Below are 13,128 nucleotides of genomic sequence, written 5' to 3'. Positions count from 1 at the left end.
AGATCTTTGGCTTGATTTCCACTAGCAAGATTGAAACAGACTCAGAGAAAAGAATGTTATATAAAGTGAAATTCCTTTGAAATCTCAATTAAATTTCTAATTCACTGTTGAGCAACAACCAAATAACTTATCTATTTAGAGTTTCAGCACCACTCTATCTTACCTGCTGGTTTCAGAAGCTTCCCATTAATTGTTATTTCCACAGCCTTGCTTACCATAATACCTGTTTCATAGCTATTGGCACCACTTTCTGAGAATATAGAAGGGGGGGGGGGGGAAAGGTTAGGTTGATATAAAAGCCTCTTCCCCTGAAACAGAAATTAATGATTATTCAATTACCCAGAATGATTCAAAAAAATCCTTATTCAAAAGCGGTCACCCAGTTGTACTACACATTTATCACCTGTAATAGGTCAGATCACTAACATCTGGACGACTAAGAATACTTTTGTTTACTTTTCTTCATTCATCTTTTGTACACGGTTTCACTGCTTCATAAAGTTACCATAGCCTTTTTTTTTTTTTTTTTCTGCAAACAGAGCCATGAATAGCTTTACACGTGTGAGCAGCTCTGTTAAAACCAGGATCAGAGCCAAAGATTTTATCCTGCTGTCGTCTGTGTATTTTTCAACGCAGGGTATACTGACACCACTCACTAACCAACAATTACTTCTCTGACAGAGTTCAGCCTGTTTTCAACACTGCTTAGTATGAAAAAGCAAGTTAAAAGTATGTTCCCTGGAGCTCTTTAAGGAACAACAAAGGCTTCAGGGAATTTAGTTAATTACCTTGTTAATATTTTATTGAGAAAAGATGCAATAAATAAGTATGAAATAACAGCAATAAAAGATCCCATATGTTGAAGAGAGGAGTAAGTCATTTGTGGTAGCATCTGCTTTTAGACAAGCTTGGCAAGGTTAATGCTGCTCACATCAGTAACGAGCACTTACTATTGTGCATATATAGGTTTTAAATATCACAGTATTTCAGACAGACTGGTTTTGGTGAATAACAGCAACTTGAAACAGAATTCAAAAGCAAAGTTTAAATTAAGCAGCGGTGCAGCGGACAGAGTTGTGGACTCCGGTCCCTTATATCTGCTCTGCCAAGTTAGGTTTGGTGCTGAGGAAGTATAGGGAACTCAGCTCAAATATGGCTTTTTTAGGTAGTGATATTGTCCCCGAGTGCAATTTGCTTTCACTTCCTTTTAAAATAATTCTGCCAAAGCATCTTTGTAGAACAGCGTTTCCATATAATAAATGAACCCCAGTACTCTGCATGTTTTCTGCTTTGTTAATTCTGAGCTTACAGGGCCACCAGAGTTGATGACAAATTATGATGTCCCTTGTTTAGTGCCCTTCTAGCTACCTTTTCCTTAATAATGGAAAAAACTTGGGACATCTCAAAATTTTTTTCCTTATGAAGCGTCCTTATGAATCACTCATCTTTTGTCAGTGTCCTCAACCGGTATGGGAAACTTCCACAAGTACACTTATACTGGGCTAGCTAGCTCTGACATTTCAAAACAGTGATGACTTACTGTTATAGTACGGGGCTGTGAAAATATAGTTGTCATTATCTAAACTCCGTTTATAGAAGCTGACTTCATAAGTTTCAGCATTTTCCAACCAGTCTTCTCCTGCCCTAAATCACCAAAAAATAGTGATCAAAAAAAGATAGTTAGAGTCTCATTAAAGCTGTGCTGCAGGTTTGTTTTTTTTTTCTTTTAAATGTTTCCCAGTTGGAAATAATGTGAGATTCATTCATATAGTCCTCAGACTTTTCAGCTTTCACTGGTTAACTGCCAGGTGTAATTATTAAGAAAAGCTTTGGAAAAAAAAAAAATAGTATTCTTGGAACAACACAGAACTTGTCTCATCACTTTTAGATATATTGACACAAATATAACTGCAACAGTATTTACAACAAAATATAATCAAACCTTTATAGCACATGCTATTTCTTGAGAAATCATCCCAAAAGATTTTATATCATTAACACCAAAACAGAAGAGAAACTGGTTTGGGGAGTAAAATTCATCGCCATTTTCCCATCTTGGGGAAACACAGAATAACCTAAGAAACCAGATAAATTTGTCATTTATCAGTATATCTGTACTAGTGCCCTCACTATTCCCAGTCGCTGATGGGTGTGTCTAGTTTATTATATGACCACTTTCACATTCCCTTTTTGCCCTCTGGTAATGATACATTTTTCTCTAGTAAGTACCTGGACTATTTGGTCTGCTCTTATTAGTCTAAAAAAGAAATTGCATACTGCTTTACAGTATTTGCAGCCTGCCAAACAAATGAGTGCTTAGGAGTAATTAGAGATAGCATGGCCCCACTACTACTACAAGGGCACTGCTTTTACTGCTACTCTACACTGATTAAAAAGTTGGATTACAAGGATCTGTTATGGAAATAATGTTACAAATCAGTTTCAAGCATTGACACATGTAAAATCAAAGAAAAACAAGATATTCCATTCATCTCATACTTATCAGTTCAGATTAGACTGTAGGAGAAGTTGGGTTTTATTCAATAAATCCATTATTTAACATTACATCCTTTCAGGTTTCAAAATGATATTATACTATTTTATAATAGTTGTTACCTTTTGGGGAAGACTCTAGTAATGCCACCATCTGTAACAACAAATTGTGCAACAACTCCATCACTGTAAACAGAAATAAGATTTAAAATGAAAACTGACTTAAATTCTCACAAGTTCCTATGTCAAGGGTTGCCATTTAAGTCCATAACTGTAAATCAAATAGTTATCCTGTGTAAACATTAATTGTATATCTGTATATACACACACATGTATATTATTTTATTATTAAACTTTGAAAAGAATCCAAAAAATCACAGTCAATAAAAAGAATACTTACAGAGACAGTTTACTCCAATAATTTTGGGCAAGTTCATTTGTAAATCCTGCATCCAGCAAAACTCTGATGACCATATCAGTATTACCTACCAAAAGAGTTAAGACACTCATCTGAAACCATATGACACAGAGTTTCATTAAATGGCTAAAGTCAAATTCTGAGTTGTCAAGATGCTATAGCCACAAAAATTGGGCTATTCCTATTAGACATACTGTCTAACTTCAAATTACGTCAAGTACTTACTGTTAAATAGATTGCTCTCACACTGTTGACTTCACTTAAACATTTCCTTCTTTGTATCCTAGAAAACTATCTTTCTGTCATAGGAATAAGCAAGGTGATAAGGGTACAGGTCCCAGCTTTGCAAAGCTCCTATCTTAAATTTGGAAATTAACCTATTTTTAAGGCATGTTTTCATTCAAACACTTTCTATCTCAGGTGATGCAATGAAACAACACTTAATTCTTAGTTATACTTAACTCTTACATGGTACAAAAATGGAGGTAGTTCAACTACAACAGAAATATATTTAAATGAGTTAAGTCCCAGCCTTCTAAAAACCCCCTATTTGCCATCTGAAGATGGGTACAGGGAAATAAACTAATTTTGAATTAGTAGCTTAGATGTATATGTCATTTTTAAATATCTTTGAAAAGATGGTTTGAAGTCAGTGCATCTCAAGCATCTTTTTCAGTACCACTTTGCAAAAGAAAGTTCTAGGAATGGTCAACAGAAGTAAGCACACACTTTAATACAGATTTTACCACTGTGGAAATTAAAACAGGGCTAAATTGGAGCTGAATAATGTAAAGGGAAAATCTGGCTCTTGGTCTTCAATGTCTTAGCCTTGCTGAGGAGACTGAAAACTCCTTCTGGGGAAAAATAAAAAAAACCCAGCTTTTCTTCAGTTTTGCTCCATACAGAGCCATGATATGCTCTGTACTTCACCCTAAGTCTCAGATTCCAGAAAACTGATATTGACCTTTTTTTTGTAAAATGCTCTAATTCAATCTGTTTTCACAAAACAGATCAATAGGGACATAAATTGGGGTATAGAAAAGCTTTGTAAGCTTTAGCAAAAAGGCTTTTTCATAAAATCCACTGAAGCCTGGATGCGCGAGCATGCTATGCACAGAGCCAGCAGCTCTGATTTAACAGCAGCAAGCACTGTCTCATATAATCTTAACACATTAATTTAATTGTCATTAGATATATTTACATGGCTTAGCTAGGTAAACCTGTTAAACTGCATCGAATGCCACAGACTCACCTCCCCTATTCACATGTGCAATGTCATAGTATAGTATGTACTGTAAGTTAAGGTGCTGTTTTAAAAATATTTCTTCAGGTAGAAGTAATGACAACTAATTAACATGATGAAATCTGGAGGGCCTTGCTGCATCCACATTTTCCTAGAAATTAAATTGATATTCTATCTGAATATAAACATCAAAATATGTCTCTCAGAGTTGTATTTCTCTCTGCTAATATAGACTCATAATATTTTACTGGATGCATTTTTTGTTTAGGAACCCCTTGCACTGCATGCACCGCCACAGAGTCTTGCTTACTTACATAAAGCAGATGTTGGAGACAAGTAGGGTGAATCGCTCTTACTGTCCCCTTAGTAACAACAGAGGTAGTTGTCTGACTTTCTGGCTAACTTCTAACAGGTTAAGGTTGAATGGGGTGAGTCAAAATATAACAAGCATTAAACTTACAGTATATAGATTATTTCAGTTTGGGGATTTTACTAGTTATTCCTTTTGAAAAGTATTTTTAGTTGAGATAATTTCCATTGCCGCTGTTTCCTTCAGTCAACACTGTTTACTTATTCAGGAGACTATTTTTAAAGTAACTTCATTATTAGAAAAAAAAAGGAAAAAAGTGAATTTTGTTGTGGATTCCAAAACAAAATATAGCAATAATTTGATAACATTTTGGCATAATTACTTACTAAGCCCTAGTGTATATTACAATATCACTAAATGTGTCCTCAATATTCGCTCATGTAACTACTGAATATTAAACTAGAATTTTCATTTATAAACTGGTCTAATCATTTGAGGTGAATGCTTTCATTTCCAAGACTTAGTCAAGGGACTCGAGTAAAATTTCAGTCAGTCATCAATGTGTCAATGAATAAGATCACTCTATTAAAAACAACAACAAACACCCACACGTGCACATAAGAATAGCCTTTTGTGAGAAGATCTCATATCTAAGTGCACATTCCTTCAGTTACATGGTCTAGCAGAGAGATTCTTATTGAATTGATCAGTGATCCCTGACAGCAACATGTTAAAAAGACTCAGGGAATGCAAGACAAAAACGAAGTTTATTCCAACTGTTTAGAAATTATTAATAATGCTAAACAAACCCAAAGACTGAATTTTTCATGAGAACAAGACTTCGATGCATTACTGATGGTTCATTCAAAAGCGTAACTGCTCAATTATTCCAAATGGAGCTTAAGGCCCAATTTCAAAATGTGAATACCTTCCCAAAGCCCAGTGCTCACCACTGCAGCACTTACATGAATCTCTGGTCTTAAACAACTCAAGTCCCAGTGAGATCTCTTAACCAAATTGTGAACCAGCAATAGAACTTCCTTATCTTTTATTCTGGTTATTGGTTATTTTGGTTCTCGACTCCTTTTCTTTACTTATTTTGGTTATATAAACTGACAAGAAAGCAGACTGAAGATTTCATTACAAGATTTTGAAGTCTACTTGACCTTAGTTTTGCTGATATGCTCAAGAGAAAAAACTATAAATTCAAAATATTTGGAGTATATTAAAACAAACTGGCAGTTAATTGCTGCTAGAAGAGAATGCTGAGAGGAATTGTGGAAAAGACTGGACGTGTAATGCCCTGCAAACATTCTTAAATAAACCCAGAAAATTGCAAACTAATTTTACAATCTCTACCTTGGATAGAAAATCCCAACACTAGGTGTATTTTTACTAAAAAAAGAATCAGTGGAGACAAAAAACAAAACCACATGATTTGAGCACGAAACCTGTCATTTTGACTAATTCTCATTTATGAGTAGGTATAAGGAAAATTTCAGTGAATTGAGAAGAATACTTACATGACGGACTGCTTGGAGTATTTCTGTCAATAAATTCATTGAAATTTAATAGAAATTCAGTGTTGTTTTCTGATTTTTTTACATCATTACAGTATTCTCTGAAAAACAACAAAACATCAGTCTTCTCAGATTTGTTTCCTTTGCTACTAAAGCAGACAAATATGGCTCAGCGATTTTAAAGGCCAAGCAGGATTGTGCAACTACAATGAGGTGGCTGGCACTACTACGTCAATTGACTACCATAGTCAATATTGAATGATGACAATATTGAATATTTCAGGCATCTACAGGAAAAAACGTGTTCAATTGCCTGCCTGAATCTGAATCATAAGAAAATTTCATGTATGAGATAGGGCATAGATTCCCAGAAAAAGCACTCAGGTCTAGTGTAGGCCATGAAATTAGGAGATCATAGTCTGCAAACTGAACAAGAAAATGCCCAGTGAATTTAGACTGCTCCTGGGTTAAACTGTACTGGAATATACATGGACTGCTGATTAAAACATAGTCACTTCATACTCAACTAAGGCTGGATTTATGGGATAAGGTCCTATCCTCTGAGAAGTCTTAAATGCAATTTTAATAGGGTACATACCACATAAGCATATAAACACTTTTTGCTTTGACATATGCAAAACAGATAAACAGTAAACTACTGTCCTTTACATAATGTAATAAAATAAAGCAATATATCATTGGGCAATTCACTGAATGCAAGCAAGCATAATAAAAGTCACTGGGCATTTTGAAGGTAAATATTAGATGGTGAGTGGCATTAAACAACTTTAATTAAAATGTAGGGGGTTTTCAGCAGTAAAGCAGGGAGCTCTCTTTTAAAATGAGCTTTTTATATTAAATAAATTTTACAAACAAAAGAAGTCTGTTCAAGTATTTCATTTGAATAAGCCATCTTATTACCCTTTACTTACTTTACCATGATCCTGAAAGACTACAGGCAGAATTTGCCTTACTATACCAATATTCACATTTAAACAGAGCTCCACATCAAACAGGCTTTGTTCATGTAGATCAGCCTAACGACTAGGGACTTGCTGGAAACCGGTAATTGGTACAATTGACTATCGATAACTTCGGTCCTTCAGAAAAATTAAATTAAACGCTTAAGCTGAGAATACATTTGAAGATAGAAGACTATGTTTTACATGCAAATCAATCTATTCATTGAAATCAATCTACTCATTGAAATTTAAAAGGATACAGAAGTTTATAAGAATTGTCACATTTCTTATTTATCTTAACTGATCTTGATGGTACAGCATTTCCTTAATTTGTCATAACTATCTTTTAAAGGAACTTAATTTTTAAGAACTATTTATCGTACCATGTCTCCCTTGCAAACATACATTTACATGGGCAACAAGGACTACACAATTTCACATGAAGAAACAAGGAACTAATGAACTTACTCAATTTTCAATGACTCAATAATTTTTTATGTTCAATGAATCAAAAATTGATTCATCCTTAAGTGATAGAGAGCTTTGAAACACTTTAATTGAAGTGGGAAAACATCTTGAGGTAAGTATTATGGTACCTATTTTACAAATGAGAAGCTAAGGTTTAAAGTTGTAAAATCTTAAAAGTCACAACCACAAGAAATGAACAGACATGTATAAGATTTCCATTAAAACATCAGTATCAGATTTTACAGCTCTCTTTGAATAATATAAACAGGAATCGGAGCCTGAAGATGCTATTTACACTCCAGCAAGAAGAAAAGATTGATCTTGTAAAACATGAATTTAATAACTGCTCTTTTACTTAACATTTTTTACCAAAACAAAACTTTATTGGTCAAGTCTGTATTTTGTAAATGTTATTAATCTGATCAAATGCCTATTTACTGCTGAAATAATACTTATTACTGGGAAATTAACCAACCTTGGTGCTATAAACGTATAGCCAGCTTCATCAAAATGCTCAAGCTTCAGTGTTTCTGTATCTACAAAGATGAAGAGTAAACACCAAGTAAGTAAACTGGCCTTTTTGCTATCATTTTTCTTCTCAAAATATTTGACTAGCTTTTGCATGCATCCATGAATTTAGAAAGAAATGTTTATTTTGAGACACTTTGCTACTAATATACCATATACTTCTCAATATTTCGCAATATAGGGAGAAATTACTTGATTATTATATACAACATACACCTGGCAACAATAATGTATCTAACAACTTAGAGAAGACATTTCGTTAGCGTGACAACATGAAAACATATGAGATGTTTTCATTAGAATTACAATCTGATACAAAGAAATATTTGTGACACCAAGTTGTTAGAACATGAAGGAAAACACTTCTAGTATTTTCTGCAATAAAGTTTAAAAACCTCATCCATATAAGCATCACTTTCAATGCTACTGAAAATAATGGCTTTAAAAGCTGGTGTCACTGAACACTGACAGGACCAGACAAAGAAGGATTAGAGATTAGCAACATATCGAAATGTGCATGAAAACACAAAAACACTTCACAACTTTTTTTCTTTTTTTTTTTTTCCCCTTTCTATTGCTATGGTACCCAATGATCATGGGAAAAATCCTGAGATGAGGAATACAGAGGAGAATATCCAGTAGGAATAGAAATATAAGTGAAAAATATCAACTGCAGTAAACAGAAGGAAATTGAGCAACAAGAATATACTTGCCCTTTATGATTGCCACTATCCATCAGAAAGAGAAAGCAGGGAAACAGAAAAAAACAGGGTAAAGCAAAAGGGGTCACAAACCAATATTTTATTCAAACAGCCCCTTGAATAAAAATATTGTGCATAGATAGATCAAAGGTTCAATTTACATACAGCTGTAGTCTGGAAAAAAGACAAACATCTTTGAAGACTGAAGAATATGTCCTTCTCAATTATTTCTCAAGTACCTTCTATACACTGTGGCTATTTCAAGGGTCTGTCTTGCAGGTTATGTTGATATAAGTGCAAAACCAGATGATCTAATCCATCAAGAGAACCATATTCACTCACTAAAACTTTACTTTTAAACTACTTACTATTTGACAAAGTTACAAAATATATCACTGATTATTAAAAACTTGCCATATTCTACTTCGTATGCAGGAGGCGATGGTAGAGGACAATGATTTAGTGCTAACCAAGTTTTCTCTAAACTAACAGTATCTATGCCTGTCAGAGAGATTCATAGTGCTTTTCTAACTTTAACTGCATATTTGTTCAAGTTTATTGCAACACTTGGATAAAGTTAAAAGGATGTGATGGATTCTATTTTGTCTACTATCTAGATTACAGTTAAGCTACACCTAATAAACAAAAAGCATTTGAATACTCACAAGTATCATTTCCAATTATCTCTCCAGAATCTGTAAATGGCTTGAAATTAGTCTAATCCAAAAATACATTGCATACATCCACTAAAACTATTTGTAAAATGCATAATAAAATCCTAGCTGCAAGCCAAACCAAACAGCGCTTTCACATTAATCTACTCCTATGGGTAGCAGAGGTAATTTGCTAAATATTTTACTGCAACCACTGTAAAAATAACAAAAAAATGCTTTACTATTACAGTCTATATCACGACAGTTAGCTAATAGAATGAAAAAAATAGTATCCAGACCCTTAAAATGACAGCAACAAAGGATACACAAAGCAATGATTCTATAGGCACAGAGCAAGGGGGAAGGGATTGTCAGTGGAACTGGGGTACCTGCACATATTCTATCTTTATAGAATATTTCTTGTACCTTGGATGTTACAATGGGTTAGAATCATTGCTGCAGATTTTGGGTACATCATGGTAACATCAGTGAATTCCACAAAATTTATGAATTTTAAACATTGGTTTTTTAAGTGAATCTGAGACTTGGCAATACTAGACAAAACCAGGGAACCTTCATAGTACTTACATCTGGCTTGAGTTATTGGTTCTTCTATTTTGGCTTTAATATAATAAAAGCTGTATGATGGTAACACCAATGCCAAACTGCAATAGAAATGAGACAAGTAAATCAATTATGTTATTTGCAGCAGTTTTCCAGTTTCAGCTTCTATCTGTTTTGAAAGCAATTAACAAGTTTGGAAGTTGGATGGATCATCATGAGACAAGATAGTCACATAGTGACATACCAGCCTCACACTGTAATTGACAGAAGTAGGTTTATGCCGGTCCTGAAGTTCCCTGTGTTTACTTTCATTCTTATTTGCACTTATAAGCATAAATGCACTTTTTAACGGATAAGCAAGGAATTTCCAATAATTGCAAATAATAGAATACATGATTACTTGTATCTTCCTCTAACATGTTTAGCATCCCAATGTAACACATGTCAAAGTGATCACTGACTGCAAAAACCAGCATGTAGTACTGCACTGATTTGCATGCATCATGTAATGACAGATTCTTACTAATAAAACAACTATTGGTATTCATTAGGAAAGGTGTCTGGCAATTCTTCAATTCACATTACATTCAACATGCAAAACATTTTCTTGAATCATGCAATCACCACTAACAACCTTTGAACATCACTGTGTAATAACATTTTCTGATTTGCAAAGCATTTGCAATGTATTTTCTTTTAGATTACACTTATTTTTGTTCAAAAAATATAGGGCTTCTTTTTGCACCTAAATTCAATACAAGAGTAGAAGAGTTCAGTTCTAAAAAGGTATGTAAAAGACGGGAGGTACAAGTAATCATTAAAGTGGTATCATCATCTCCCTCATCGCGTCCTTAATTTCTGCACTCAGATTTCATCACTGTAGAACTGCAGTGGTTTCTAATGGACAGCCACAGAAATTAACATTAACAGAGTTGTACAACTGAGCCATAAAAGAGATGACCTTTAATGATACATTTGCCATTTGAACAGAATGTAAGTGAGATTGCTGAATATTTAGTGATAGCCTTCTACCAATTCTCCTCTAGGGAAATCAGTAGCAGTTTACCTGCCATTAACAGTTACTGCTAGCAGAAATTGCTAATTAAAATCTATAATTTTATGCTTAATAGGTTTTCTGCAATGTGACTCCACGGATTTATTGCCGTATCTCATACCAGGGAGCTCAGTAAGAATTAAGAAGTTATTTAATCAAACGTATTTCTTTACTGATTGCTAGATGGCATAGTCTGATAAAAACTTTTCTTTTCTTACAAAGACAGAGGCAGTTCAACGGAAAAATGGGATGCTGAAAAGAAGACCCTACATTTGCATTCTCTTGTTAAAACTGATTTATTTGGTTTTACATACAAATTAACATTTGCATTCTCATTGGCTTACACCTGTGCAGAACATAACAGAAAAGGGGAACCACCTTGGCTGAGGACTACTGTAATTCACCACAATAAAAATATTGTTTGGGTAAAAATTTGACTCAATATTTGTGCCATCTAGTTTTGAACTAGAGTAGCTTACTTTCTGGGACTTGGTAAACCTTAATTTGTTTTGGATAATGTTAAGTTTCTACATTCCTTACGTTACAGAGCTGTATGCTTAAATGAGTTTGAAATAATATACACGCCAACATTGCAGTCAAGGGGGGATGTGCTTTTGCCCATTACTTCATTTGTTCCTGCTGCCATTCACCATATAATTTTTACATACAAAGCAGCAGCAGTGCTAATTAGTTAAAACTTGTCACAAATAGATACGGATTTCAGAGATAATCAGTAGCCTTGTTCCTGCCCTTAAGATCTGACATGAAGGTTAGCAATGATTGTGACTGAAAAACATTTGCACAAAAGATATCACATTTTTTTATTTAGACCAAAATATAGCATCTTCCTTTTTAATATGCATATTAAAACAAGAATATGGATTTAGTGCAAAGAAAAGATGAAATAAGAGAAGGAATCTAAGAGAAAGTGTACAATGAAGAATCCAAAGTATACTGTGATATAGAAAGTAGAAGGAAAAGTAAGATTCTTAACATCCATCACAAAAAAACATTTTTTCCTGCATACTGAAATACCCTAGTGATAAATCTCAACAGTTGAATGAAAGACTGAGGTTCTGGTCCTTAGAGCAACAGTTCTGAGCTGTAAAGGAACCCAGAAAATCCTACAGGCCTGGACAGAAGACAATCTGGTCCCGACTTAGCTAGCATAGAAAATGTAACGCTAAAACGTTAACCAAAATAAACAAAAAGAACATTTAACTATGCAAAAGAAGTTGGAGACCAAAAAGGAGTTACCTGTAATCAGTACCATTCACAGCAGTCCATGTATATGTTCTGTTTCCTTTATCAATGTATCTCTACAAAGATATATTGGTGAAAAAATAAATTATTAACTCCGGAGCTTCAACAAGCGTGACCTTTTCTTGCGAAATACAGTGTAAAATCAAGTACAAATCCGCTGGAATTCTATTTGTTATTTTGCTAAAAGCATGAGTTGAGCTGCAACTCCTTTTCTTAAACATTTTCCAAACTTCTATTATGCAAAAGAATCACCTATATCCTTTTTATTGAACATTAACAAAATGCAAATTTAAATAAAACCAGATAAACATGACCTATCATTTTCCCTTCTAAATTCATTAGCCATGCCTATGCAAACCTTTTTCTAATGTGATTTAAATTTGACAAAAGATGTTATCTCCTTTATGGACCATTTTGCAATTAAACTATGAAAAGAAAAAAACTCAATTATAAAAAGAATTTGTAGGCAACACTTTTAACAACAAAACACCCAGTGCCTGTCCTTTCAGGTCACAATGCCACTGACTAAATGCATTTAAATTTGAGTCATATCTACAGGCACAGCCAGGTAATTGTGATTGTATAGGCACCCCATGCTAAACTTACATGTGTTTCTAATCTCATTAGTAGCACCCTGAATTTGTGAAAAATTTAACACTGAAGTAAATGTTTATTTTTAAATAACTTAATACATTAGGATACACTTTACCATTCATTTTCTTTTGGTATGAAAAACAATGTGATAGACACAGTCCCACAGTTCCCCATAGATTTAATCTTAATGCACCTGGCTGACATTCTTTACTCAGTTTTCCACTTTGAAAAATACAGTTTATGCCAGCTGCAACATATTATTATTTACAATCAGAGATTTGTAAGCATGCCAGCAATGAAGTCTCTGCAGCTGTTGGACTGCAACATTACAAACATCAGTGAAAGGTACCACAGATA

At 34.0% G+C, this 13,128-nt stretch overlaps 1 protein-coding gene across 13 annotated transcripts in view; it reads right to left on the bottom strand.

The window, feature by feature from the left end:
- Nucleotides 1-13,128, bottom strand: part of CACNA2D1 (calcium voltage-gated channel auxiliary subunit alpha2delta 1) — a 426,426-nt gene that overhangs the window by 28,533 nt on the left and 384,765 nt on the right. For 4 of the 13 annotated variants that reach the window (XM_069801697.1, XM_069801705.1, XM_069801698.1 and 1 more), the window contains 10 exons: nt 12,172-12,233; nt 9,885-9,961; nt 9,309-9,338; nt 8,656-8,670; nt 7,890-7,950; nt 5,988-6,085; nt 2,894-2,978; nt 2,617-2,679; nt 1,541-1,644; nt 164-250 (listed from right to left, as the gene is read on the bottom strand). In XM_069801697.1, coding sequence (XP_069657798.1) covers nt 164-250; nt 1,541-1,644; nt 2,617-2,679; nt 2,894-2,978; nt 5,988-6,085; nt 7,890-7,950; nt 8,656-8,670; nt 9,309-9,338; nt 9,885-9,961; nt 12,172-12,233 — 682 coding nt within the window. Of the gene's footprint in view, nt 1-163; nt 251-1,540; nt 1,645-2,616; nt 2,680-2,893; nt 2,979-5,987; nt 6,086-7,889; nt 7,951-8,655; nt 8,671-9,308; nt 9,339-9,869; nt 9,962-12,171; nt 12,234-13,128 lie in introns of all 13 variants that reach the window. The other 9 variants (XM_069801699.1, XM_069801700.1, XM_069801706.1 and 6 more) reach the window with 3 other exon arrangements.

The sequence above is a fragment of the Haliaeetus albicilla genome, chromosome 14 (genome assembly GCF_947461875.1).
Source record: "Haliaeetus albicilla chromosome 14, bHalAlb1.1, whole genome shotgun sequence".
NCBI classification, from domain to species: Eukaryota; Metazoa; Chordata; class Aves; order Accipitriformes; family Accipitridae; genus Haliaeetus; species Haliaeetus albicilla.
The sequence above is the reverse complement of the archived record's forward strand: the minus strand, read 5'-3'. Positions and strand labels throughout refer to the sequence as shown.